The sequence below is a fragment of the Hibiscus syriacus genome, unplaced genomic scaffold, assembly GCF_006381635.1.
Source record: "Hibiscus syriacus cultivar Baekdansim isolate YM2019G1 unplaced genomic scaffold, ASM638163v2 tig00110321_pilon, whole genome shotgun sequence".
NCBI classification, from domain to species: domain Eukaryota; kingdom Viridiplantae; phylum Streptophyta; class Magnoliopsida; order Malvales; family Malvaceae; genus Hibiscus; species Hibiscus syriacus.
Genome location: NW_024062680.1, coordinates 2,161,340 through 2,189,111, shown reverse-complemented (window position 1 = coordinate 2,189,111; position 27,772 = coordinate 2,161,340). Strand labels below are relative to the sequence as shown.

General features: G+C 35.2%; 6 protein-coding genes and 1 pseudogene across 7 annotated transcripts; 2 read left to right on the top strand and 5 right to left on the bottom strand.

Moving 5' to 3' along the window:
* The first annotated feature begins 1,151 nt into the window (after positions 1 to 1,151).
* LOC120117754 (auxin-induced protein 22D-like) lies at positions 1,152 to 26,648 on the top strand. 2 transcript variants are annotated; one of them, XM_039137988.1, is made up of 5 exons: positions 1,152 to 1,412; positions 1,508 to 1,710; positions 1,811 to 1,910; positions 1,994 to 2,072; positions 26,618 to 26,648. In XM_039137988.1, the coding sequence occupies exons 1-4, from the start codon at positions 1,219 to 1,221 to the stop codon at positions 2,067 to 2,069; spliced, it is 573 nt and encodes a 190-aa protein (XP_038993919.1). In that variant the 5' UTR covers positions 1,152 to 1,218; the 3' UTR covers positions 2,070 to 2,072; positions 26,618 to 26,648. The 2 variants fall into 2 exon arrangements, with proteins under 2 accessions (XP_038993919.1, XP_038993918.1); XM_039137987.1 differs by lacking the exon at positions 26,618 to 26,648 and having other exon boundaries at positions 1,166 to 1,412; positions 1,994 to 2,171.
* Positions 2,402 to 3,315, bottom strand: LOC120117757 (sec-independent protein translocase protein TATA, chloroplastic-like). Its single transcript, XM_039137989.1, has 2 exons — positions 2,909 to 3,315; positions 2,402 to 2,674 (listed from the first exon to the last, which is right to left on the bottom strand). Exons 1-2 carry the CDS (start codon positions 3,248 to 3,250, stop codon positions 2,540 to 2,542), a joined length of 477 nt encoding a protein of 158 aa, XP_038993920.1. The 5' UTR covers positions 3,251 to 3,315; the 3' UTR covers positions 2,402 to 2,539.
* LOC120117752 (ammonium transporter 2 member 4-like) lies at positions 4,685 to 6,257 on the bottom strand. The gene is made up of 2 exons (XM_039137985.1): positions 5,630 to 6,257; positions 4,685 to 5,547 (listed from the first exon to the last, which is right to left on the bottom strand). The coding sequence occupies exons 1-2, from the start codon at positions 6,215 to 6,217 to the stop codon at positions 4,705 to 4,707; spliced, it is 1,431 nt and encodes a 476-aa protein (XP_038993916.1). The 5' UTR covers positions 6,218 to 6,257; the 3' UTR covers positions 4,685 to 4,704.
* On the bottom strand, positions 7,132 to 8,142 carry LOC120117842 (3-hydroxy-3-methylglutaryl-coenzyme A reductase 2-like). Its single transcript, XM_039138036.1, has 2 exons — positions 8,071 to 8,142; positions 7,132 to 7,518 (listed from the first exon to the last, which is right to left on the bottom strand). The coding sequence occupies exons 1-2, from the start codon at positions 8,140 to 8,142 to the stop codon at positions 7,132 to 7,134; spliced, it is 459 nt and encodes a 152-aa protein (XP_038993967.1).
* On the bottom strand, positions 14,025 to 14,514 carry LOC120117841 (3-hydroxy-3-methylglutaryl-coenzyme A reductase 2-like). The gene is made up of 2 exons (XM_039138034.1): positions 14,488 to 14,514; positions 14,025 to 14,390 (listed from the first exon to the last, which is right to left on the bottom strand). The coding sequence occupies exons 1-2, from the start codon at positions 14,512 to 14,514 to the stop codon at positions 14,025 to 14,027; spliced, it is 393 nt and encodes a 130-aa protein (XP_038993965.1).
* LOC120117758 (neo-calmodulin-like) lies at positions 17,385 to 18,210 on the top strand. Its single transcript, XM_039137990.1, has 4 exons — positions 17,385 to 17,484; positions 17,563 to 17,720; positions 17,852 to 17,932; positions 18,039 to 18,210. The coding sequence occupies exons 1-4, from the start codon at positions 17,409 to 17,411 to the stop codon at positions 18,174 to 18,176; spliced, it is 453 nt and encodes a 150-aa protein (XP_038993921.1). The 5' UTR covers positions 17,385 to 17,408; the 3' UTR covers positions 18,177 to 18,210.
* LOC120117756 lies at positions 18,877 to 26,870 on the bottom strand (annotated as a pseudogene).
* Positions 26,871 to 27,772: the final 902 nt, after the last annotated feature.

Genomic DNA, 27,772 nt, shown 5'->3' with positions numbered 1-27,772 from the left:
TAAAAGTTATGTTATTAACATATACATGTTCACTTTTAATTTTTTTTAATCCTGTAATGTAGAAATATCTCTAAAATATTTAAGTTCAACAAAAAAATAATTAAAGATATGTGATATTTAATTTTATAAAGATTTGTATCGTTTTTTTGGATAAAAATTAAAGAGAATGCAAGACTCCTCCCGTACTCCATTTAGGGACTAAAAATATATTTATCACAAAACTATAATCAAAATTCATAATGGATAGTTAAAACACATAATTATTTAGAGACTAAAAACATAAACAGTTCCACCCTTACAACCCACGGACAGCCATATCAAAATTTCCATCCTCTATTTTTAAAAAAGAATAATTAAGAAGGATAAAAATGAAGAGCCATGGATATTACTTCAAATCAAAGTGCTAGGCCACTTTGAGTTCTATAGTTTAATTTTGATATTTACTACTCTTTCAATTATACCAGTTTGTCTTTTTAAAATAAACTTAAAAATTATTAATTATTTTACAAATTCAATATTTTTTATCATATTCAAATAAATTTTTGTTGTGTAAAATTAAATTTATTTAAGACAATCACGGCGATTAAATCCTATTTTGATTATCATTATAATATTTAAGGGATATGAAATCAGTCATACTTTAAATGTATTACATTTAATTCATTATTTTTAGGTAAATTTATATCATGGTCCCTCTGTTATATTCAAATTCAAGATTTATTGCTAAAATTTAATTTGAAATAGGTTGATCCATCTACTTCTATAACGTTATCATTTAATTCAAGTGATTAGTTATGCTAATGTTCTCTTATTGAAATAAAAACATGATTTTTTCTTAAAAACTCGAATTACAACATTTTTGTGATGAAAGGGATATTTTATTTTTAAGAAAAAAATCATGTAAATATTTTAATTAGAATAATCAGTGATATTAATTATTTTGACTAATTGTTTTTATAATTTTATAAATATAAAAGATTAAATTATGTCAAATTAAAGTATACTGACCAATTCCAATATCAATTGCAATAGAGGGAGCAAAACCAGAATTTGGCACATTTTGTTAATTATTTTAACCTTTATTATTATTATTATTTTGTAAACAGCGTCCTTTACCTTTATTACCATAACATTCCATCTATAAAGATACCATTGAATTTTCAGAAGGCGCATATGTTCTCTCTCAAATCATATTCAAAAACACAGAGGAATTAAGGTATGGCATCTGAGAAAGATCTTAACCTCGAGGCGACCGAGCTCCGACTAGGCTTACCGGGCACCTCTGACGAGTCAGCTAAGAACCAAATGTCGGCAACTCCCCGGAGCAACAAAAGAGCCTTGCCTGAAGAATCTATGTCTAGTAATGCCACAGCTTCCAAGAACTGTGACCAAGAAACTACTCCACACACCAAATAAGCAAATCTTTTTTGGGATCAAAAACGAGAGATTCCATGTGTTTTTTCCCTGTTCATTGATTAATGGTTTACTGATCACAATAATATTGCAGGGCACAGGTTGTAGGGTGGCCACCAATCAGATCTTACAGAAAAAACAATCTGCAACCAAAGAAAAGCGAGGCTGAACCTAGTGGGATTTATGTGAAAGTGAGCATGGATGGAGCCCCTTATCTTAGAAAGATAGATTTGAAGGTGTTTAAAGGATACACAGAATTGCTTAAGGCATTGGAAGACATGTTCAAGTTCAAAGCTGGTAAGCATCGTTTTTTAAACTTATATAATAATTTCTTTTGGTAAATATCATATATTTTTTTAAAAAAAGGGCTTTTTGTTTGTTTGTTTTTTATCATCAGGTGAATATTCAGAGAGGGAAGGATATAATGGATCAGAATTTGTGCCTACTTATGAAGATAAATATGGTGATTGGATGTTGGTTGGAGATGTACCATGGGAGTAAGTTCTTTTTCTCCTTTCTTTATTTGTTCGAATTACAGATATTCGAATTCGAATATCTAATTTTGTTGTTTGAAATGCAGAATGTTCACCAATTCTTGTAAAAAGCTGAGGATCATGAAAGGATCAGAAGCAAGAGGCTTGGGTTGTGTTGTATGAAAATATGGAAACAAAAACTCATGAAGAAAGAAGATCAAATGCTTTTAACTTAGGCTATCCAGAGAAGAAATTTGGATCCCAATTTTTTTCTCCTTTGTTGATTAAGCAACAAAGAAGATTCATCCGAGGATTTTTTTCTAAGGCATAACCTAAAAAAAGAAAAAGAAAACATATTTTCATGTATAGTTTGCCATGTTTTTCCTTATGGAATTTGTACAAAGGAAAACACTTGAAGTTCATAACAAGGTTTTCCTTTTCATCTTCTCCCATGTATGATATGAATCAAATCCACATTTGTAATTCTTTTTTCCCTTTGGACTTGAAACGGATGTATTGAAAGATTGTCAAACCATTTAATTAAACAATCACTAACATGACCAATCTACATCCAAAATTATCTGTTCAATGTTCATCGATACAACGGACATGCGAGTTCAGGAATTTTATGGACTAAATGATGGTTTGTGAACTCATACACTTTCCTTAGAGCTAGAGACCTCAAGATCCGGAATCTTCTCTTCACTAACAGCTGTGGAATTCTCCTCGGATTGCTCTGTTAGAGACTCAGGATCCTTTTTCAGCTCGGTTTCGAACTCCTTTGCAGCCTGCAAAATTTAAGGGTTATTGGATCCAGTCTTATCAACAATGTAGAACGTAAGCAACGCTACATCGAATTAGTAATCCTTCATTTTTCTCCTAAAATTTCTCAGTGGAAATACGAAAGCCTCAATTTTGACAACAATCAAATAACAAAAGAAGCATTTTTGAACCAACAAAGGGATTCAAATTCTTCGTCATTTTACATATGAATCAAAACCCAGATAAGGAAATTTACAAACCTGTTGAAAATTCTTGACAGTTCTCCCAATAGTCTTCCCAACTTCAGGCAACTGCTTCGGTCCAAACAAAAGAGCCGCCACTCCAGCAATAACGACAAGTTCCGGCACACCAAGACCAAACAAAGCATTGCAAGTGAGACCCTTTTTAGCAGGCTCAGCTGTTGTCTTCCTCATTGGTCGACCAACGACAAAGGAAACAGATTTGGTCTGTGATTTTGCTCTGCTCAACAAAGAAATGGTGTTATTGGTGGTGATGAAATTGGATTGGGAAGAAGAAAAGGGAAGTGAAGTTGCTGCTGCTGGGGTTCTTGAAAGAGAAAGTGTTATGGAAGTAATCTCCATGGTATTACCAGCCAAGCTCTTTGAATTCGAAGAGCTTTTATTTGTTTTCAATAATTTAAGTTTTATAGGAATATGGAGATGATGAGGTTTTTGTTTCAGCAAAGAAAATACCAAAGAAGAAAGATAACAAGGAGCGTGTCCCGTGTAAGGATGGGAAGTAACTAGGATAAGTTCATTTCTTTTACCTATGTTTTTATCTGCATTGTACTTTTGGTTGTTGAGAACAGTCTAATTAGTGGAGTATATTTTTATTGTATTTAATTTATTTTAGGATGAACCATCAAGTTATATATTTAACATATGCGATCAAAATGACAATAAAGTATAAAATGAGTGATAAAAATGAAAATAAAATTTATAAATTTAATGAGTAATTAAAATAAAAATAAATATAATTAGAACAATTAAAATAAAAAGCATCTCTAATAGCGTAGCTCAATTTGCTTTTTTATTTTTGGTGACTAAAATTAAAATTTATGAAAATTGGGTGACTAACTGTATAGTTAGCCTTTATTTTATTTAGTACTACTTATGATTTATAAATGTGATAAAACCCATAACATTTAAATTATTATTCTCAATATTTTCTCTATTTTTTATTCAAATTTTTATTTCTCTTTGATTTTTGTTTAGTCGACATCAACATCAATTTTAATATTAATGGTTGATAGTTGGTAATTATTATTTATCTTGTTTTTATATACTATGTCATTTGTTTTCTCTTGTTTTGATTTTTTTTTTCAATTTTGAATAAAAATCTTTGCTCTTATAACACATTTTTCTCTAACTTGTAGCACGTTTCTTATGACTTTTGGTATATTTTTCACATACATTTGTGATCGTTTTGGTGCTCGTACAAAGTTCCTCATGACATTTGTTTTAAGATTGATTTATCAATGATCATGTATAATCACATCCTCTATTTGGTAAAAGGTTGTTTGCTGATATAATTAAAATTATGTAGCAAAGCAACCTGCCATATAATTTGGTTCGCCTACCACTCTTTTATCACTTCGTAAAGCATCTCGCTCTATAAATATAAATAAATTTTATGAAGGTTATTGTGTTCTTTTTGATGTTAAACGTCATTCTCAAGAGAAAATTTTGTTTTACTTCATATGTTTGAGTTTAATATGTATGAATTTTTTTAAGACTATTGTCTTTGCTCTTCTTTCTATACTTAGATACATTATAATTATAGTTTGTTATATTATCTTTATTAATGAAATTCGGTTATCATTATAAAAAATATATTATTACAGTAATAATTATATAATTAAAATAAAATCAATCATATAGTATTATACTAAATATTTAATAAATCGTGCTATATAATTTCAATGGGCAGTGTAACAGTATCATATTCATTTTTATTTATATATTATTTTATATGCTAACATATATAGAACATAAATACCGGATATAAATACATTTAGAAAAACATAAACATTTCTTCACACCAATTCAACTTTACCTGGTTTAGATTCTACAAAGGACAACTCATCAGTATCATACACTTTATTGTTATGCTTAGAACTGAGAAGCCTCTCTCTATCGTGCCACAAAGCAAAGGCTTGCTCGCCGTGGACGGCATCGTCGCCGTCTTCCAGTTCTTCATCCGACAATCTCAGTGGAACAATTAACCCAACGAACCAACAAATAATGCTCGTCATAACAACATTGAACACGATCACGAATGCCATGGCTGCAATTTGAATCCCCATTTGCTTAAAACCAGCAGATGTCCGACCATTTTGCAGGCCATAAACGAGACCAAGGTATTTTTCCCAGTCCGTCACCATGTAGAAAAGGCGACAAAGCTTTGGCACGGCGAAGAAGCCCGTAAGGATGCCGCCGAGGCCGCCTGCGACGGCGTGGGTGTGGAATATGGCGATGGGATCGTCGATCGACCTCAGTAGATTAACTTTGTTATGAAGAATCATCATTGTGTACCATGGAACACTTCCTGATACTATTCCCATTATAATAGCTGCCCAGCAATGAACCACACCTGCTGCCGGAGTGATGCAAACGAGGCCGGTGATCATCCCTTGAATGGCGCCGAGTACAGAGGGTTTCCCGAAGAAGAAATAGTCGAGGAGGAGCCAAGTCAAGAGGCTTGTGGCGGTGCAAACGTGAGTGTTAAGGATGGCCAGACTTGAAATAGTGCTTGCAACAAATGGAGCTCCGCCGTTGAACCCGCTCCACCCCATCCAAAGCAATCCAGCACCGGCGAGCATCAGAATCACATTATTTGGAGGACTATTTCGCCTGTCTTTTTCAGCCCTTGGACCAACCTGAAACAAATGGTGACTTAAAATGAATATACTACTCGTATCAGATTCACACCAGGGTTTGAGTATGGTGATTAGTGGTTACCCAGAATGCTGCAGTAAAACCTGCAACTCCAGCCGAAAGGTGAATAACGAATCCGCCAGCGAAATCGATTACGCCTAGCTTTGCCAACCATCCTTGAGGACACCATATGCTGAAAGCTGCAACCGTATACGAAAACGTAAGCCATAATGGCACGAAAATTATCCATGCACGAAAGTTCATTCTCCCGAGAAGCGATCCGGCGATCAAAATCACCGTGATCGCTGCGAAAACCGACTGAAAGAACACCATCGTCGCGGTCGGAAAGTACAGGAGCAATGCCCTATCCAGCAAGAACTTCTCGTCTAATGCGACGGCGGGTTTTCCTAAGAAGAAGACTAGTTTGTCCCCGAATGACATGCGAAAACCCCACCCGACCCAACATACAATAACCATTGCAAAGGCGTAAAACGCCATGAAAGCCGAGTTTATAGCCCATTTCCTTTGCACCATGCTTCCATAGAGGATCACAAGGCCCGGGATGCTTTGGAGACCCACAAGGGTTGCCGCTGTTAGCTGCCATGCGTTGTCGCCTTTGTTCAGCCACTCCGGGCTAGCTTCGTCCGGTATAAGGTTCGAAGGCAGCGCCATGGAAATCAACGAATGAGGAAATTATGTTAACTAAAATGAAGTCCAAATTGAGAACACCTTAAATGTGTTTATAGCTGTCTTGTATGCTTGTGCATGTGTTGTTTGGTTTACTTGCACCGATACTAGTCCTTGAGGCCGGCCATGCAGGCTAGTAATTGGCTTATCTTTGAATGATCTTTCAGTACATGTCCAAACGTCTCACTGATAAAGATAATATTCAAATTGCCAAGAATCTGAAAACAGCCGTACGTTCAAGAAACGCCATCAAAATTCAAAATATTGAACTCATATATATATATATATATATTTTAATAATATGGTCTTGTCGCAACCGTCTTTCGGTTGGGCTCGGAATTGGGCTTCGACTTGAAAAATATAGATTGGAGTTAGAGTCGCCACCGATCACTTTAAAAACATTTAGGTAGGTCAGACACCATCTTACATGATCTGCGTTTTACCAGAAATGTATCGGGTCCGGGAGTCGGTTACGGTCAAGGAAGGATTAGCACCCTTGAACCGCCCTTTCGGTACCAATTAATTTGTCGGTTGTCTTAATTACGAAAATTAAAAATTAAAAATAAAATTTAAAAAGTTCGATTCAAATTAATTACCTTTGATTGATTGAAAATATCCCTAAAAAGTCAAAAACGTTAAATAAAGAATAATAAATAAATATTAAATAAATGAAAAGAAGGAAAAGAAAAAAAATAATACTAAAATAAGGAAATAAAAACATTAAATAAATCAAAAGAAAAAAATGAAATAAAAAGTAATAAACTAAATGAAATAAATATAAAAAAGGAACCCATAGATGAAGAACCATATGTTGAATTTACCAAAAGTTCAAAAGCATTGTATTTTTTTGTTTGATCTCACGCATGCAGGAGCCTTTTCTAAGGCATTTGCAATTTAATTTAAAACAAACTTTCCCTGTTAGTGCTAGCAACCAAGCAACCTTCAGTGGTAGTCATGGGAACCGAGAACTCTCCTCCATTAAGCAACAACAGCCCAGCAATTCCCTCGGAAATCTGCAAGTACTCGATCGGCATCTCACAATGGAAACCCAAAATTGACTTGTAATCGAACCCCTCCAAGGGCAATCCAGACAATGACTTGCCCATTAATCTCTGTAACGACTCACGCCTAACTGCAACCGCTCTCTTGCAATCACCTAATTCCGATTCCAACGAATATGAAGGAATTGTTCCTGCCACAACAGATTTAATTATCTCCTCGTCTTCCTCCGTTAAATCTGTCAAAGGCTTTTCATCGAACAATTTCTGGACAGCTAATGTAGAGAGCTATAGATGAGTATTCGATTATGTCGATTCGATCATCATCAAGCCTTGCATAGTTAAATCCTAGAAGATAATCAATTTGTTCTAATTGATATTGCAGGGCCATGGAGAAGGAAATTAGTAAAGCCTAAATCTCAACTCCATAAGTGGTTCTTAGTATTGGAGAAATAACAGTAATTTGAAGTGAACATTACCTTTCTTTTTTAATCAAATCAGAAATTGATAAACATAGATGCAATGATAACATCATATAATTATTGTAAGATAAGCACTCCAAATCATCCAAACAAACCCGTGAAGAAATTCAAACAAAAGATTATTGAAAAATAAAATAAGAAGTAGGCCAAATACAACAGATCTAAAGTTCACATCACTTATCTCAATAGCGATTCTTAAGCTCCTCGAGTTGCTGGTTTAACTGCACGATTTTAACAAGAAAGCTAGTAACAGAGAAAAGGATCCAGTACAGAATAAAGGCAGCAACGATGAGGAATGCGTGGCGTTGGCTTAGATAACGTCTTTGGTCAATCCGCTAATTCGATTGCTGGTTCAAACCGGTGGCTCCTTGGTTTTCAGCAAGCAGTGATGGACATAATCCAAGTTCCAAGGATCCCAAAGTCGAGCCATCTATCAATCTTCTCTCCGTTGATGTTTTTGTTGTTGAAACTGGTGACGTTGAGACTCTAAAAAGCGCTGATTGGAAGTGGAAAACGTGTAGCGTTGGTGGTGGAATCGGGTTGAAGAAAAATGATGTTTAGTTCAATGTAAGATCAATGAAACCAAAATGCAGGTCGAATGCAGTATTGTTGTTGATGATCAGTTTGAACCCCTTCTGTCATGGACATATCACCTTATAAGCACATCATTTGCTTTCGCTTCCCCCCTTCCCAGATGTGAGTTGAGGAGATAATGGGTGGTTATGAATGTTGTAGGAGTAGTGGAGGTTGTTGAGTAGTTGGAAATGGGCCCTGCAAAAAAATAAAAGAAATAATAATAATAATAATTAAATAATTAAATAAATAAATAATACAATAAAAATAAAAATATAAAACCCGATCAAAAATGGGTGTCTACAGCTGCCCCTCTTTGCATATTCTTGTGTTAACAAGAATAGGGCAAAGACGAAAAAGACAACCAGTTTTTGTCTGGTATTCTCAAATGTGATTGGTCTTCCTGGAATTGGATCGTTGTCTTCTTCTTGGTTTAAAGATTTCGGCTTGAAAATTCTTTCAGAAAGTAGTTCATCGCTGTCATCGAGCTGAATAAAATCGAACTCGTCAGGTCTTTGGCTGGCAGATAGCCCTTCTCGACTTAAGCTATGCTGCAAATGATGTGCCTCGGAGCTGAGTGTAATCGAACTCGAGGGTCTTTTGGATGGCAGATAGCTCTTCTCGATTTAAGCTATGCTGCAAATATTGTGCCTTTGAGCTGAGTGTAATCGAACTCGAAGGTCTTGGTTGGTAGATAACCCTTCTAGCCCTAAGTTATGGTGCAAATGATGTGCCTTAGAGCTGAACGTAGTCGAACTCGAAGGTCTTTGGTGACAGATAACCCTTCTAGCCTTGAGTTATGTTGTAAATGATATGCCCTCGAAGCTGAGTGTAATCGAACTCGGGGGTCTTTGGCAGATAGCCCTTCTCGACTTAAGCTATGCTGCAAATGATGTGCCTTGGAGCTGAGCGTAGTCGAACTCGAAGGTCTTTTGGTGACAGATAACCCTTCTAGCCTTGAGTTATGCTGTAAATGATGTGCCCTCGAAGCTGAGTGTAATCGAACTCGGGGGTCTTTGGCAGATAGCCTTCTCGAGTTGGATATCATTCGTCGTGAAGTTGAAATCCAATCTAAAGATGGATGATGCTTGTGTGCACGATTCCCTTCGTCGTGAAGTTGAAACCGCAAGTGGCCCCTTCGTCGTGAAGTTGAGCCTAAAATTGGATATCTTTCGTCGTGAAGTTGAAATCCAAGTAAGTAGCATTGTTCCGAGTCCAATATCCTCCGTCGTGAAGTTGAAAGTTGTTTATTGACAACCAGCGGTCCCTTCATCGTGAAGTTGAACTTGCGTTGTCTGGAGTCCAATATCCTTCGCTGTGAAGTTGAAATTGTTTATTGACAACCAGCGATCCCTTCGTCGTGAAGTTGAACTTGCGTTGTCTGGAGTCCAATATCCTTCGTTGTAAAGTTGAAATTGGCTCTGAAATTGAGAAGTTGTTTGTTGACAACCAGCGGTCCCTTCGTCGTGAAGTTGAACATGCGTTGTCTGAAGTCCAATTTTCTTCGCTGCGAAGTTGAAATAGACTCTGAATGAAATTGGAAAGTTGTTTGTTGACAGACAACTTTTCTTGACTTAAGTTGTGCTGTAAATTTCCTTTAAATGACAACTTTTCTTGACTTAAGTTGTGCTGTAAATTTCCTTTAAATGAATGATGGCCCCTTTCGCCAAATTTTGTGAGCCGGATATCTTTCGTCGTGGAATTGAAATCTGGCTTGAAAGTGTTAACTGGAAACATACTGCTCATGGTTGAGTTTGTATCGAACTGGATTTGTTTTGAACTGGTTCTCGAACCTATCTGAAATTGGTTCTAAGATGTCAAGTCGGTTGAGGTGTAGCTTCTTACTGCCGAGTTAATCAACCATCATCCTTCTTTGAAGGCGCTTGAGAATCGAGTATCCTTCATCCTGAAGTCAAAACTTGACTCTAAAAGCTGCAAAAACGTGTATGCTAAAATGATAAATGTGATGCACCTAAGTATGTTTAAGATGCATGCAATATGAATGAATTATGTGTTATCTTCTGGATGGAGTCTCGTGCTTTGTCTGTCAATCAGGTCCTTGGAATGGATCGTGCCCTATTTGCTTCCCGAGCTTTGGCTTTACAGACCTTTCATATCTGAGACTGTTCTGCTTGAAAATGTTTTTCTCCTTTTTCTTGTTTTAGGAGAGAGACATGATAAAAATGTTGTAAAATATTGTTCGCAATTGAATCAAATTATAAACGTGAGTTCAAAAAATATCAAAGGAATCAAGAGCTCTTTTAATGCTTTCAGAGTTACAAATCTTTGACAAATGTTCAAATGGATGAGTTGGCTTTAGGTTAGCCTCCTTTCTAAGGTTTTGGTAACCCAAAATGTCATTTTTTTAAATATCGAAATATGCTTTGGCATTTCATTTGGGTGCGGACATAATGACGCAACTAGAATGACCAATTACTAGACATTTTATTTTCGGTCATCTGAAATCTTTCATTTGTTCAAGCTTTGTAGGCTCCTCCAACAAAGGCAGTGCGAAAAATATCGGTCTAAAAATGAAATTCTTGAGTACTCGTGTGTAGTCGACTATAACAGGTGTTCCTTAACTCCCTTAGTCCAACATTACCGAAAATTTCTTGCTCAGATAAATTTGATTTAATTTTCCATTATCTAGCTAGCTGAATCCATAAAGTTGGGGCGTTTAACCAATTACTTTAGAGGGACAGCTTAACATTATAATCACTTTTATCAGGTTTAACTGAAGGGTTCATCTCATCACAAAGTCTTCGGCCTGACAAAAGCAGTGGAGCAAACACCGAATTGCCAAGTGTTCGAGCAATGTCATGGTTTGAATACAATCTATTCATAAAGCCAGGGCTTTCGAGTTTCCTCTGTAACCAATTGCCTTAGTGGAATAGCTCAGTTTTACGGATTTAATTTCTTAAGATTGTCAAGAAGAACCTGTTATAGTCTAGGTGTTTGTTGAAAGTAAAAAATTTCATCTTTAGAGTTCAATTTTCAAGCAACTGACCTAAACTAGATTCACTTACTCGACTATTCCATCTGTGAAGATCATTATCATCACTGAACGTCTTAAATAAAAAGTATAATAATGTCATATGCAAAAGGATGCCCCATGTTGTCCGCACCTTATGAAAGGAAAATGTTATATTGGTTAATTACAAGAGCAGGGTACGGTGTTTGCGTGTATATTATGGGTAAAGTCAAATTCCTTGTTTTAAATCATGTTACTTCGTCAAAGATATGTAACTTTGAACCATTTCAGAGTTTCTTAATTCAGATGATATTCAAAGAATTGCAAGTTTGCAAATGTGATTCATTGTTTAACATCTTTAAAGTAACATAAATTTATTTAAAAGTCCTTACAAAAACTTGAGAAAAAATGAAAAAACAAATTCAAACAAAATGTCTCAAATGTTGAAATGGTCTTCCTCACTTGGATGCCCCCAAGTTGTTGAAGTCGATCCGATTCTTGTTACGTATTTTATGTATGATTCTCTTGATTGTGGAGTTATTCTCGATAGTGCGCCCTGGGACTCCGCTATGATTTTCGCAATGAGCGTTCTCATCATACTACCTGGGGTACGGGGCTTCATGGATTTCTCTGGATATGGTGACACCGCGTGTGCGTCAAACAACTATTGGTAAAGCTCCTTATTTGTGATAGGATCAAAATGTTCTCATTTTTGATAAGACATGTGAATGTAAAAAAAGGAAAAATAATGTGAATGTAAAAAAAGGAAAAATAATGTGAATGTAAAGAAAAATAACAAAATGCACAATATGTCTGAATGCATGATGCATGAAATGTTCAAGGCATTGATCCAAAAAATGTACCTATTATTATAAATAATCCTTATTGGGGCAAAAGTGTTACGTCTTAAGAGACAAAAATATTTTGAAGGCATAGACCCCGAACAACTTCTGATAGGTTGACTAGTCTTCTACCTTCGTATGTCACCGGTTGAATACCCTGTCAAACCGTTCCGGCTCCTTTGGCTAAAATGTGCAAATAACGAGCTGCTTGCCCCCAAAAGGTCTCGAAGGACTGCATCGCCGGCTTTCACTCTATGTCGAGCTTGTTCCAAACGAAAGTGCCATCGGAGCCCTCCACCCAAAGTTTATCGACTTGTTTCTAGAATTTATCAATAATGATCTCCAGCTTAGCTAGGGTTTCGCCATCTTGATCTCGCAGTTTTCGAAAGGACTCTCCGGGTCAGTAACATTTTCCTCGTCTTGCCCCTGCACCTTTTGCCTCCGAGTATTCTTTGACCACGGCTGGGCTTCTGAGCTTTTTATCTCTTTATATTATAATCCCTTTGTCCATTAATACAAATTATTCATGTTTAACAAACACATTTTTGGTGGATCAACACATCGTTTTAAATGATGCAAACGATGAACACAAAATAAAAGAGAACAAAAAATAAAAGGGTTAACAAAAAATAAAAGGGTTAGTGAGGTAAATCAAAACAATAAAAAAAAATGAAAAATCCTGCCCCACATGATATCTACTCCGCATGCTTTAATTCCTACCCGGACATGATCTCTATCCCGCATGCTAATTTCAAACAAATCCTAACCGCATATTTGTCTAGTTCGCATGCTTTGAACAGAAAATAAAGCAGGAAACAAAGCATCCTAGGGTTTGGAATGAGGTCTTGAGGTGGGCTCTAATTCCATGCACTCTCCCGGTTTAGGTTCTAAAAAGGTACTCGAGTTCTCCTTTCCGGTGCCCCCTTGGGCTTGCCAAACCCTTAGTCCTAAGCCCATCACAGGCTTGTGTGGACTAAGTTAAACTCGAGAGGACACATTCCCTTATGCCCATACGGAGAATAAATTCACACGAAGGCATAAGGTATATGAATCCCGAAGGCTACTTGCTAGGCCCATACGGTGAATAAATTCACACGAAGGCGTCGCTTTCACCCCCACTTAAAACGGGTTTGGAGCTCGGGTATAGAGCCTGAGATGAAAACTTTGAAAAATCTGAAATCATTAAAAAATGTTAGTACAACTATTTATTTGAAAAATAATCAAAGGTAAATAACTGAAATCGAATAAATAAATTTAAATTTACCATTTTCGCATAAAAAGACAACCGAAAATTAATTTCGGCCTGACTCACTTACCTGTCCCCAGCGGATTCGCCAAGCTGTCGCAACCGTCTTTCGGTTGGGCCCGGAATTGGTCTTCGACTTGAAAAATGTGGATTGGAGTTAGAGTCGCCACCGATCACTTTAAAAAATTTAGGTAGGTCGGACACCATCTTACATGATCTGCGTTTTACCAGAAATGTATCGGGTCCGGGAGTCGGTTACGGTCAAGGAAGGATTAGCACCCTTGAACCGCCCTTTCGGTACCAATTAATTTGTCGGTTGTCTTAATTACGAAAATTAAAAATTAAAAAAAAAATTTAAAAAGTTTGATTCAAATTAATTACCTTTGATTGATTGAAAATATCCCTAAAAAATCAAAAATGTTAAATAAAGAATAATAAATAAATATTAAATAAATGAAAAGAAGGAAAAGAAAAAAAATAATACTAAAATAAGGAAATAAAAACATTAAATAAATAAAAAAAAATGAAATAAAAAGTTAGAAACTAAATGAAATAAATATAAAAAAGGAACTCATAGATGAAGGACCATATGTTGAATTTACCAAAAGTTCAAAAGCATTGTATTTTTTTGTTTGATCTCACGCATGCAGGAGCCTTTTCTAAGGCATTTGCAATTTAATTTAAAACAAACTTTCCCTGTTAGTGCTAGCAACCAAGCAACCTTCAGTGGTAGCCATGGGAACCGAGAACTCTCCTCCATTAAGCAACAACAGCCCAGCAATTCCCTCGGAAATCTGCAAGTACTCGATCGGCATCTCACAATGGAAACCCAAAATCGACTTGTAATCGAACCCCTCCAAGGGCAATCCAGACAATGACTTGCCCATTAATCTCTGTAACGACTCACGCCTAACTGCAACCGCTCTCTTGCAATCACCTAATTCCGATTCCAACGAATACGAAGGAATTGTTCCCGCCACAACAGATTTAATTATCTCCTCGTCTTCCTCCGTTAAATCTGTCAAAGGCTTTTCATCGAACAATTTCTGGACAGCTAATGTAGAGAGCTATAGATGAGTATTCGATTATGTCGATTCGGTCATCATCAAGCCTTGCATAGTTAAATCCTAGAAGATAATCAACTTGTTCTAATTGATATTGCAGGGCCATAGAGAAGGAAATTAGTAAAGCCTAAATCTCAACTCCATAAGTGGTTCTCAGTATTGGAGAAATAGCAGTAATTTGAAGTGAACATTACCTTTCTTTTTTAATCAAATCAGAAATTGATAAACATAGATGCAATGATAACATCATATAATTATTGTAAGATAAGCACTCCAAATCATCCAAACAAACCCGTGAAGAAATTTAAACAAAAGATTATTGAAAAATAAAATAAGAAGTAGGCCAAATACAACAGATCTAAAGTTCACATCACTTATCTCAATAGAGATTCTTAAGCTCCTCGAGTTGCTGGTTTAACTGCACGATTTTAACAAGAAAGCTAGTAACAGAGAAAAGGATCCAGTACAGAATAAGGGCAGCGACGATGAGGAATGCGTGGCGTTGGCTTAGATAACGTCTTTGGTCAGTCCGCTAATTCGATTACTGGTTCAAACCGGTGGCTCCTTGGTTTTCAGCAAGCAGTGATGGACATAATCCAGGTTCCAAGGATCCCAAAGTCGAGCCATCTATCAATCTTCTCTCCGTTGATGTTTTTGTTGTTGAAACTGGTGACGTTGAGACTCTAAAAAGCGCTGATTGGAAGTGGAAAACGTGTAGCGTTGGTGGTGGAATCGGGTTGAAGAAAAATACTGTTTAGTTCAATGTAAGATCAATGAAACCAAAATGCAGGTCGAATGGATCCCATTATTGTTGTTGATGATCAGTTTGAACCCCCTTCTGTCATGGACATATCACCTTATAAGCACATCCTTTGCTTTGGCTTCCCCGCTTCCCAGATGTAATTGAGGAGATAATGGGTGGTTATGAATGTTGTAGGAGTAGTGGAGGTTGTTGAGTAGTTGGAAATAGGCCCCGCAAAAAATAAAAGAAATAATAATAATAATAAATAAATAAATAAATAATACAATAAAAATAAAAATATAAAACCCGGTCAAAAATGGGTGTCTACATGTCTAACTACAAGAGATTATATGTTAAAAATCTTTTAATCGTTGATAATATATATAAATGTTACTAAATATCAAGACCTGAATTTTCTAACATTTACATTTATCATTAATTAAAACAATTCAATATGTGTTTAGATATTAGTTTAGCTTAAAATGATGTGACCATTTTGTTCTCTCTTTCTTTGCCGGCTTGGGCCTGGCATCAACGTTATGGCAATTGCCAATATAATCAAGAAAGATTAATTTGTAAACAGAATAATATTATTGAGACTTTTTTCTTTTGTTGTAAAATTTAGGTCAACAGGGATCTAATTAAGATTTATAAATTGTCCACTAAAAATAATGATGATTAGATTCAAATTTGACTTTTTAAACTAAAATTGTCTTAAGAGACGCCGTGCTTATCACAGCAATGAAATTAAAATTAATGAAAGTCCACCAACTCCATCCCCAAGTGCACGGTATAGGAAAACTACAAGTACGGAGCAATTTCAGTCAAATTCGATTTCAAATTTCACTATAATCCGCAATATCACATGCATTATAAAATATGGTATTTTATAATAATTAAGATGCAAATATAACTAATAGTATTTTTAGTTCAACTCGTTCACCTTAACAGTAAAAATGAGCGTTATTTTTTTTAAATATCGAATTCAAATAATTATGTCTATAGTTTATGTATGAGTTTATTGTCATTTGACTTAAAAAAATTATGAACAAATAATAATATAAACAATTTGAATCTTTTTGGCACTTGTCCAATTGGGGACTGCTGGAATTAGAAGCAGCTATGTGTATTTAGATTCATTTATTGAATTCAAAACTTTTAACATGTTAGGTCCGGCACATGCCCAATTGGATTCTAGTACTACTAGGTTTACAAGCAGAGTTTTAATTTTCTTTAAAAGATTTTAATATTTATTTTTATAATTAAACTTCAATTTATTTATAAATAATAAGTCAATCTAATTAGCAAAATTAACATTAATTTCACATAATATACTTCTGATTGGATCGAATTGTATTAAATTTCATACTAAAAATTGTTTAAAAAATAAAAAAAATACATGATAGTTTATACTTATATTAAATTTAAATTAAATTCAACAAAGGCAAAGTTACATTAAATTTAAAATTTTAACACATACATTAGGAAGTGGTCAAATGCTAAAATCAGAAAATTAGGTTATACAAGTTGTTAATGAAAATACTTAATAATTATACCACAACACTACTTTAAAAAAAAAAATTATATGAACTTTTTTTGTATAACCATCGGTATCCAATCTATCGATCAACTAATCCTGATTGAATAACTACAGATGCGATGACAACCCTCCAAACCCAATTTGCTTTATTCACAAATACTAAGATTCAAAACTCTAACCTTGCTTTAAGGATCTAGTGCCACAACCACTATACCAACTAGTTCTTGGTGAAGATGGAAAATTTTAATGATGAATATAATTAAAATGTTGTCATATGTATTATTATTATTTTTAAATACTAATTAAGGATATATAATAATTTTTTAATTTTGATTGAAAAATTAAAAAAAATATCACCATTTGCCAAATAATTACAAGTCACCGTCAACTAGGCAGCTTCAAGGCCAAAATCCTAGAGAAAAGTCTCATGGAAAATGAAATTTGAATTCAAACCAAAAAACAATGAACAAGACTAAATTGGAAGAAATGAACATTGAAATTAATGAAAAACTAGACATCTTACCAGAAAGCTCATTTATTACAATTCTTCACGCCATGTTCTTTTACTATAAAATGCTTTGTTCTTTTACTGGCTTGAACAAGGGAAGCTTAAGAAGATTGATACTTGAGACTGTTGTTCAAGCATTAATCTTCAGTTTTTATTTTTCTCTTAAAATTTTGCTGGATCTTGTATTTCCTAATATTAAAATCAGCAAACATGGGAGAAATCATGTCTGAAGAACTAATTGCTGAGTTCCAAGAAGCCTTCTGTCTCTTTGACAAAGATGGTGATGGTAATTTTTATTCTTTATGTTATATGAACGGTGATATTGTCGGTTTGTTTTCAAAACCCGAATGAATTGTGTTTATAGGGTGCATAACCATGGAAGAACTAGCCATTGCACTCAAGTCATTGGATCAGAATCCAACAGAAGAAGAGCTCCAAAACATGATAGATGAAGTTGATACTAATGGCAATGGAACTATTGAATTCGGGGAATTCTTGAATCTCATAGCAAGGAAAATGAAGGTAATTAATTACTCTATCTTCAACAAGGGAAAAGGTTTTTTTTACCATCGGTAAAGAAGTATTCCGACGATAATTTTCTTTTTCCCAACAATAAATTCGTCGGTAAAGAAATATCACTTGTTTGGTCACAGGAAGCAGAAGCAGAAGATGAACTGAGAGAAGCTTTCAGGGTATTTGACAAAGATGAAGATGGCTATATATCACCTCATGAGGTCGGTCAATGTGCCGTATTACGATAATCATACTGTTATCTTTATTTATTTTTCTTAAATATTGTGACGGGAATTGATGGATTTGAATTGAATAACGTAATGGCAGCTGAGGCTGGTGATGATCAACATAGGCGAGAAACTAACAGATGAAGAGTTAGAGCAGATGGTTAGAGAAGCAGATTTGGATGGAGATGGTCAAGTTAATTATGAAGAATTCGTCAGAATGATGTTGGCCACACCTTGATAATCAAGTTTAATTTTAGGGTAAACTACGTAGTTAGTCAATAAATTATCACTTTGATTCTTTTTTATTACCAACTGTTTTCTTTTTAAATCATGCACGAAGTTACATTTTGATCACCCGCTATTAAAAAATTAATGACGATATTGACATATCACTATAAGATAGCGTCATATCATTATTAGAAAAATAAAAAAAAAATTATCATGTCAGTAATTTTGTTTATTTTTTAACGGTGGATGATCAAAACATAACATTAAATATGATTTTGACAAAAAAAATGGGTGACCAAAACAGAACCAAAGTGATAGTTGGGTGACTAAATACATAATTTACCCTTGATTTTATTTACCAGAAGTAACTTAACCTATTGTACTGGATACATAAAATTTGAGGTTTAAACTTTAAAATATGTATTATTCTTAAATTCTAAATAAGATTATATATATACTCATAGATAGATGGGAGAGCTAACCAGAGAATATAAGTCGTATATTGCTTTGTGTCATAATAATTCTACGAGTTTACGACAAAAGGAAGCATTTTCTTCATAATCACGATTAATATGAATTTAGCTAGTAATTTTTTTCAGCTATCCATAGTTGTACAATTATTTGATCCACCACTATTCAATACATTTGTTCCCCGTCAAATCTTTAATGACCCGAACTCAAATTTCCAACAACCAAACCAGATGAACCTTAAAGCCGATGCTGTCTCATAAATATAACATTTTTCTTCAGAATTCAGGTGCTGCATTTTTCTCATCAAAGTAATTCAGTCCAAACTAGAAGAAGAAACGGAAATCAATGTTTATAGTAAAGGATTCATCCATGTTCTTGCTCTTCCTCCAGCTACTTTCAGGGTCAATGATCCTCGATCTTCTTCAACCCCTTTATGTCCGTTGTTTCCACCCTGCATTGAAAACATGTATGAGTATACAATGAGAGGAAATGCAAATGCCATATAAGGGGAAAATAGTTCATTAAACTTTTCTTTTGTTCTGATCCCCAAGCCAATGACTCTATGTTGCATTTATGATAAAATCTAAATCAGGGAAACCGGATGCTACATATTTCAATGCTAAAGGTAAAGACTGTCATTCATGAAATCGTATCAAAGATGAGAACTCGCTAAAGTCTGTCAAGATTAGAACCCAAAGCCTAGAACAAGTACTGAATGGAAGAACATATAAACCCGCTTAACTAAAATGATATCCAACAAAAGCAATGAAGCAAACAAATCCTCCCGAAGATAGGTATCCTGGATTCTAAGTGATCGTTGTTGAATATAGACCAAAGAGAAAAGCAAAGCTAGTTGCTAACACGCAAAAAAAGCAGAGCATATTCTGATAACAATTAACAAATTACACCATGCTCAAAAGCTCTGTTTTGCTTTGCTAGTTTTAGGTAATGCCAGAAAGCTCCTGATTCATTAGCTCTCAAGTTTGGAAATCTCCAGTACTGAATTACCCATTTTCTTTACTAGTAACAAGTAACATGCATTGCAGTACTTTGAAAATGAGTCCACTAGTGACTAAAACATAAGTTCATGCCCCGAACAACAAGTAAATAATAAACATATCCCCTGTATGGTAAGAAGGAACTACGAACTTATAATTTACGCACAAATTCTGGCTGTACTGATTGTAGTAAATGATAAAAAAGGATGCAGAGAAGTAGGAACTATAATTATTAAAAAAAAACACACAAGTTGATCCATATAAAGCAATCTTCTGAACCTGACTGATTATATTCAATAAATATTGTCAAGCTGGTAAAGAAAAGTAATATTAACACTATTTTACATAATGTTATGACAAAGAATAAATGGAGCATGTCAAGTACGCAAAATATAGACATACCTACGAACATTCTGAAACTTGACATACTTCAAGACTACTGGTTTCCCCTGAAAGGAAGAAGAAAGAGAGTGAACATTATGAGATACATCAATGCAAAATGATTTCTTAAAATACACTTATTTCCTGGCAATGGAAAGACAAACAAAGAAGATGTACCTTTAGATACTCAGGGGATAAAACAGCAGTGTCACTTGGAGGAAAGTCACTGACATTACTGCATTAAGTAAAATGAAACATTCTCGGTGAAATGTTAAGTTCTTAAAATGGATAAACAAATTGAGAGAATGTAACAATGCCATTGGCCTTACCTAAACCCCATATGTTCCCTGTTTACAAAAAGTTTCACCGTCTTTGGACCTGAAAAGACAATCTTCTGTTATGGTTGGAAGAGAAGAAGAACGGCGAGGAGGGAAGAGATTGGGAATGGACGAGAGAGGGGAGGATTTGGGGATGGAGGCTCGAGGGTTAGGGATTAAAAAATGTGAATTGGGAATTAAAATGGAAGAGGGACAGATGATTATGTTACCTGATGAGAGGGAGCAGGCCGAGATGGAGCAGGCCAGAAGCACAATGGAGCGGCCCAGATCGGTTGACCCAAATGAAGGCTAAAAAGGGAAATGATACAAAAGCAAGTCTGTTAGCAAAAATGCCAGCTGGCAGGAATTAGATTATCAGTACTATTTTTGTAACTAAATAAAATACATGTTGTAGTCATCTTTTGCTCATGAATTGAATGAATGAGAAATCATTTTCTTTAATCTTCCTTCTTCTTCTTCTTCTAAAATCCCACTTCTTCGATAATTTCTTCTTCTTATTTCCCAATCCACAACAAATTGGTATCAAGAGCTTCGGTTCTGGCAAGTAAATCACGAGCATGACAAAGAAAAATCAGAGTATGGAGGCAGATTTAGCTGGGTTACAGAAACAGATGGAAGATTTGACAACATTGGTGAAGAAGGGTAACGATGATTCTAATCCACCTAAATGGTGGGAGGCCCAAGAGAACAGAATTACTGCAATGGAGACTAGAATGGCTACCAACCAAGGATATGTGGAAAAACTCTTGAAGATTTTAACTGGCAGAGATGGAGAACAAGAGCAGTCTGAAGGTGATCAGGTAAACACTCCTGATAACTCTAAAAATGGAGAGAAAAATCCTGTTTTGGTGACTGTAGTAAAGGATAAATCAAGATTCACTTATAAAACTGATGAACCGGGAATATTGAAAGACAAGCCTGATGCTTGTTTAGCCCTTAAGAATAGTTTTAGACCTGAGAATCAAGTGGGTGAAAACAGTAACAATAGACCTCTTATAGGAATGGAAGCTGAAAACAGGGGACCAGGGAGTTCTTTTATTAGTTCGGGGTCAATATGGCATAGACCTAAAATTGATTTACCATTTTTTGAGGGGATTAATCTTAGGGGGTGGCTTCAAAAATGTTTGAAATACTTTTCCATTTGTGGTGTTCCTGTTGAGCAGAGAGTAGAGGTAGCTACTATGTATTTAACAGGCAAGGCTGAAATATGGTTTGATGGGTATATTATGCAAAAACACCATGTTAATGGGCATGAATTTGAGGCTGATCTTTGTCACAAATTCAGTGACAGATCTTTTTCTGATATTGTAGAGGAGTTCACTAAACTGACTCAGAAAGGGTCTGTGGAGGATTATCAAGAGAAATTTGAGGAGTTACAACCTCATATGTTGCTGCAGAATCCTAATTTAACTAAAGAATTTTTTGTGTCACTTTTTATTAGTGGACTCAGGGATGATATTAAGCATAGGGTCAAGGCTTTGGATCCTAAGAATTTGTCTGAAGCATGTAAGCAAGCTAAACTCTATGAATTGTCTGTGGAGTTTGAGAACAGAAGGTTGAGGCCTTCTTTTAAACCCCCACCCTACCCAAACCCTATTATTGTATCTAAATCAACTTCATTACTAGTAAACACAAAACCTACAGCAGCATCAAATCCTAAGCAGAATCTTATTGAGTACAGAAGGCAGAATAACCTTTGTTTTAAATGTGGAGAAAAATTCCTTCCAGGGCATCAATGCAAAAACAGACAGCTAAACATGATTACTGAGGAAGTTAACACTCCCTCAGTAGAAATTTTTTCTACAGACTCAGATCAATCCCCACAAGCAGAGGAAGAAACACTAGAAATATCTATGAATGCCATTACTGGTTCTATTGGTCATACCACATTGAGGATACAAGGATCTATTCAGAGTAGACCATTGAATATTCTAATAGATAGTGGGAGTACACAGTTTTTTGACTCCTAATTGGGCTGATGCTGGTATTCAAATCACTACTCCTTATCCTTTGGCTATTACTGTGGCTAATGGTCAACAATTATTCAGTTCAGCTAGATGCAACAAAGTGAAATGGCAAATGCAAGGCCATACATTTACACATGATTTCAAACTGCTTAAGTTGGGGGGAAGTAACATGGTTTTAGGAGTGGATTGGATGAAGTTATTCGGTCCAATATTAATGGACTTTAATAACATAACTCTGAGTTTTGACCATGGAGGGCAGAGGATTTGTATTCGGGGACAGCAGCCTTCAACTGAGCTGCAGCAAATTTCAGGAGCTACCTTACTTAAAATGAGTGCAGGGGATTCTGATCTTATGGGTCATATTGTCCTAATGACTATGACAGTGCATTCTTCTTCCATTCCTATTGAAATCCAGCATCTATTGGATAAATACATACCAGTTTTTGATGAACCTGTTGGTCTACCTCCCCAGAGGTCTCATGACCATGCAATTCCACTTAAACCTAATGTCAATCCTGTTAATCTAAGGCCTTATAGATTTCCTTATAATCAGAAAGCTGAAGTTGAGAAACAAATAGCTATTATGCTAACTTCTTCTATTATTCAACCTAGCAGGAGTCCCTTTGCCTCTCCCTGCCTTCTTATTAAAAAGAAGGATGACACTTGGAGATTTTGTGTGGATTATAGGCAACTTAACAGTATGACTGTTAAAGACAAATTTCCTATTCCTATAATGGAGGATTTATTGGATGAGCTGCATGGGGCAATTTATTTCTCAAAGATTGATCTAAGGTCTGGTTATTGGCAGATTAGAATTAAACCTGAAGATATTTACAAGACAACCTTTAGAACACATCAAGGCCATTATGAGTTTAAGGTAATGCCTTTTGGTCTTACTAATGCTCCTGCTACATTTCAAGCTCTTATGAATGATTTGTTTAATTCCTTCCTTAGGAAGTTTGTTTTAGTTTTCTTTGATGATATCTTGGTGTACAACAACAGTATGAAAGATCATGTTGAACATTTACAGTCAGTTTTGGAGGTTTTGCAAAAGAACCAATTATTTGCTAAATTGTCCAAGTGTTTTTTTGGACAGACCAAGGTAGAGTACCTTGGCCATATTATTTCTGCTGCAGGGGTGTCTACTGATCCAAGTAAGGTGGAAGCTATGCAAACTTGGCCGAAGCCTAAAACCCTTAAATCTCTCAGAGGGTTTCTAGGTCTAACAGGTTATTACAGAAGATTTATTCGAAATTATGGCATTCTTAGCAGACCATTGACATTACTATTAAAGAAGGATGGCTTCCAATGGAATTTTGCTGCTCATACTATATTTGAAAATCTTAAGAAAGCTATGTGTTTTGCTCCAGTTTTAGCACTGTCTGATTTTTTTAAGAATTTTTTTCTGGAAACAGATGCTAGTTCTGGGGGTATTGGGGTTGTTCTTTCACAGGAAGTAAGACCAATTGCTTATTTGAGTAAAGCTTTAAGCCCTAGAGATTCAACACTATCTATTTATGAAAGAGAATATCTTGCTATTCTCTTAGCTGTGTCAAAATGGAGGCATTATTTACAACTATTCAAAAGAAAAGGTTAACAAAGCTTTTGGGGTTAGACTATACTATTCAGTATAGAAAAGGAAAATTAAATGTGGTTGCTGATGCTTTATCTAGAAGGTGGGAGGATCAAGCTCAATGTATGACTATAAGAGCAACAGTCCTAATTCCTACTTGGGTTCAGGAGATTGAAGACAGTTATCAGAATGACTCTTTAGCTCAGAATTGGATTTCAATTCTAACTGTTAATCCAACTGTTGACAGTAAATGGAAATTGTCTAAGGCTGTTCTTAGATATGAAGGGAGAGTTTATATTGGATCTAATGGAAGCCTTAGAGTGAAGATCATACAGACTTTGCATGACTCTCCCCAAGGGGGACATTCAGGAATACAAGCTACCTATTACAGAATAAGGTCAATTTTTTATTGGCCGAATCTTAAGTCTATGGTTACTGCTTTTATTAGATGTCAGATTTGCCAACAAATTAAAGTGGAACATATTCCAAAGCCTGGATTACTACAACCACTGCCTATCCCTAATCAGGCTTGGGAAGTCATAACTATGGATTTCATTGATGGTTTACCTACTTCACTTAAGAAAAACTGTATATTGGTTATTGTGGATAAATTTACCAAATACAATCATTTTCTATCACTATCTCATCCCTATTCTGCAGCAGAGGTAGCTAAAATCTACTTGGATAATGTGTATAAGTTGCATGGCCATCCTAAAGTGGCCATTTCTGATAGAGACAGAACCTTTACTAGTATATTTTGGAAGGAACTGATGAAACAGTTGGGTACTAAGACCCTTTTCAGTACTGCTTATCATCCTAAAACAGATGGACAAACAGAAAGGGTTAATCAATGTTTAGAACAATATCTTAGAGGGCTTTGCTTCTATCAGCCTAAGCAATGAGCTAAGTGGTTGTCTCATGCAGAGTGGTGGTATAATACCACTTATCACACTGCCCTAAAAATTACACTTTTTCAGGCTTTGTATGGTTACAAACCACCTATTATGGTTTGGACCACAGAAACTACAGTGCAATCAGTGCAAGATATGATGACAAACAGAGAGAATATCAGACAATTGGTCAAGCAGCAATTGGAATTAGCCAGCAACCGTATGAAGCAACAAACATATAAAAAGAGATCAGAAAGAGTTTTTCATGTGGGGGATATGGTTTACCTGAAGCTCCAGCCATACAGACAGACTTCATTAGCCCTGCGAAAAAACCTAAAGTTAGCAGCGAAATATTATGGGCCATATAAGGTTCTGGAAAAAATAGGTGAAGTGGCCTATCGATTACACTTACCTGATTCATCAAAACTTCATCCAGTGTTTCATGTAAGCCTTCTGAAGAAATTTATCGGGGATTCCTCTATTGCTGCAACGGACCCTCCTGCAATAGATGATGAAGGACATTTCAGAGTTAAACCTCTAAAGATTTTGGCTAAACGTATAGTGAATAGACACAGCAAACCAGTCACTCAGCTTTTGGTTCGATGGGAGAATCTTGATGAATCGAATGACACATGGGAAAGACTATACGGTTTTAAATCTCAGTTTCCTGGATTTGATCCTTGGGGACAAGGATCTTCTCGTGGGGTGAGTATTGTTATGGTTGGAAGAGAAGAAGAACGGCGAGGAGGGAAGAGATTGGGAATGGACGAGAGAGGGGAGGATTTGGGGATGGAGGCTCGAGGGTTAGGGATTAAAAAATGTGAATTGTGAATTAAAATGGAAGAGGGACAGATGATTATGTTACCTGATGAGAGGGAGCAGGCCAGAAGCACAATGGAGCGGCCCAGATCGATTGGCCCAAATGAAGGCTAAACAGGGAAATGATACAAAAGCAAGTCTGTTAGCAAAAATGCCAGCTGGCAAGAATTAGATTCTCAGTACTATTTTTGTAACTAAATAAAATACTTGTTGTAGTCATCTTTTGCTCATGAATTGAATGAATGAGAAATCATTTTCTGTAATCTTCCTTCTTCTTCTTCTTCTAAAATCCCACTTCTTCGATAATTTCTTCTTCTTATTTCCCAATCCACAACATCTTCATGTTCAAATACTGAGTACAACTTGAAACAAGCCAATAGAACTTTGCTTCTGTGTGATTGCATTTAAGATTTATGGGAAGGTAAAGATATAAACAAACATTACCGTCCTCTTCGGATCCCATGACTACAATAGAATGTAGTTTAATGACTTGAGTGAAAGGGATAAAATCAGAAGTTGTTCATCGACATCACTCTCTAGATTCAAACCTTCATCTTCTCTATAACCCTAATTGATGAGAATAAAATAGAATGACTTCATGATCATAAACTCCCCCACAAAAGCAACTTAATTAGCAAAGTAAATACATGATATTTACAATGGAGAATCAATTAACCCTAAAATCAATGTTTAAAAAGAACTTCAACTGAAACCATTAGTTTTCCATACAATAAATTAAGCTTAACTGCCTAGTTAATTCAATAACGAACGAAAACCAGCCATTGTTAAGAGAAACAAGAACAGGTTGAAGAGAGTTACCTGCTTGAGAGCATTAGATAAAGAGTGATTGGAGCTTTGATTAAGGCATTCAACTCCAGACCAATCAATAAAATCCAAGAGATCAACCTAATTATAAGGAAAAAAAAGTTCCTAAATCATCAAGTTAATACAAATTTCAAGAATTCTCTTTTCAATTAGCCATCAATACACTAAAGGAGAATCAATTGTCCAAATAAAAAAAACCAATATTTTCAATTAAAGAAGAACATCCAGAAAATACACATTTATATTTTCCTTGTTTTCCATCCAAAATTTTTCAGATTTTATCAGAAACCAAACAAAAGGGTACCCATAAAGGACAGAACTTTGAATACAGGAATACTCACTTGGTTTCTTTGAATTGCCGCAGCTGATTCAGAAGCCGACATGGTTTACTTGTTTAACGAGATTGCTGAACCTGAGAGAGAATAATCGGAGGGAAAGTTAAGAGGGAACTTAATAAAATAATGGTGAATACATAGTGAAAGACGAAACTGGAAGAAGTTTTTGATACGTCGTCGTTTAAAATATTTTTTCTTTTCTTTTCTTTTAATGCTATTGGGAGGTCTTAAACTATGATCCTTTTTAAAAGAAAAACACATCTGTTTAGACATTTATTTTGTGATTGGTTAGGTTCTAATGTCATATTGTTTATTAGAGATCAACAAATTGGTAGTTTTAATTTGAATCAGAAATCAACGTCTAAAGGTGACAAATACCAAACCCATCCACGCAATACAAAACGACATGCCAAACCCACACTTCAAAGTCCATAATCCCTTTTTGGTAGATTAGATGAAAAACGAAGGGTATTTTAATAGTTTAATGTAGGATAAAAACGCGCCGGATAATAGGCCTTCGTGACTGCAGATCATGCGAAACAGGTTTGTGCCCCCACCTTGTCTCCTTTTGTCGGTCCTCAGGTAAAAATAAAATAATAGAAAATGGGTAAAGGTAAAAAAATTATTAATTAAATAATTCAAATTTAGATATATTATTTTGAATTTAAATTATTTAATTAATACATTTTTTTAATTATTCGTTTTTATCCTACATATTAAACAAATTCTAAAAATACATTATCTTTTAATTATTATTGCACATAAAGAAAAGTATCTAGCTCACATTTGTATTTGTATGAAAATATTTGTAAAGTAAAAACATATTTATAGTTAATATTAGTTTCATATAGTAATATATCTGATTGAAGAATAGCTATTGAAATTTGACATTAAATAGTAAATAACATACCAATTAATCTTAAACACATTAACTTGAAATCTCTAAACACTACTCTTAGCTAATCCTTAAAGTATCCAAACGGCACTAACTTGTCTTCCATAAAACAAA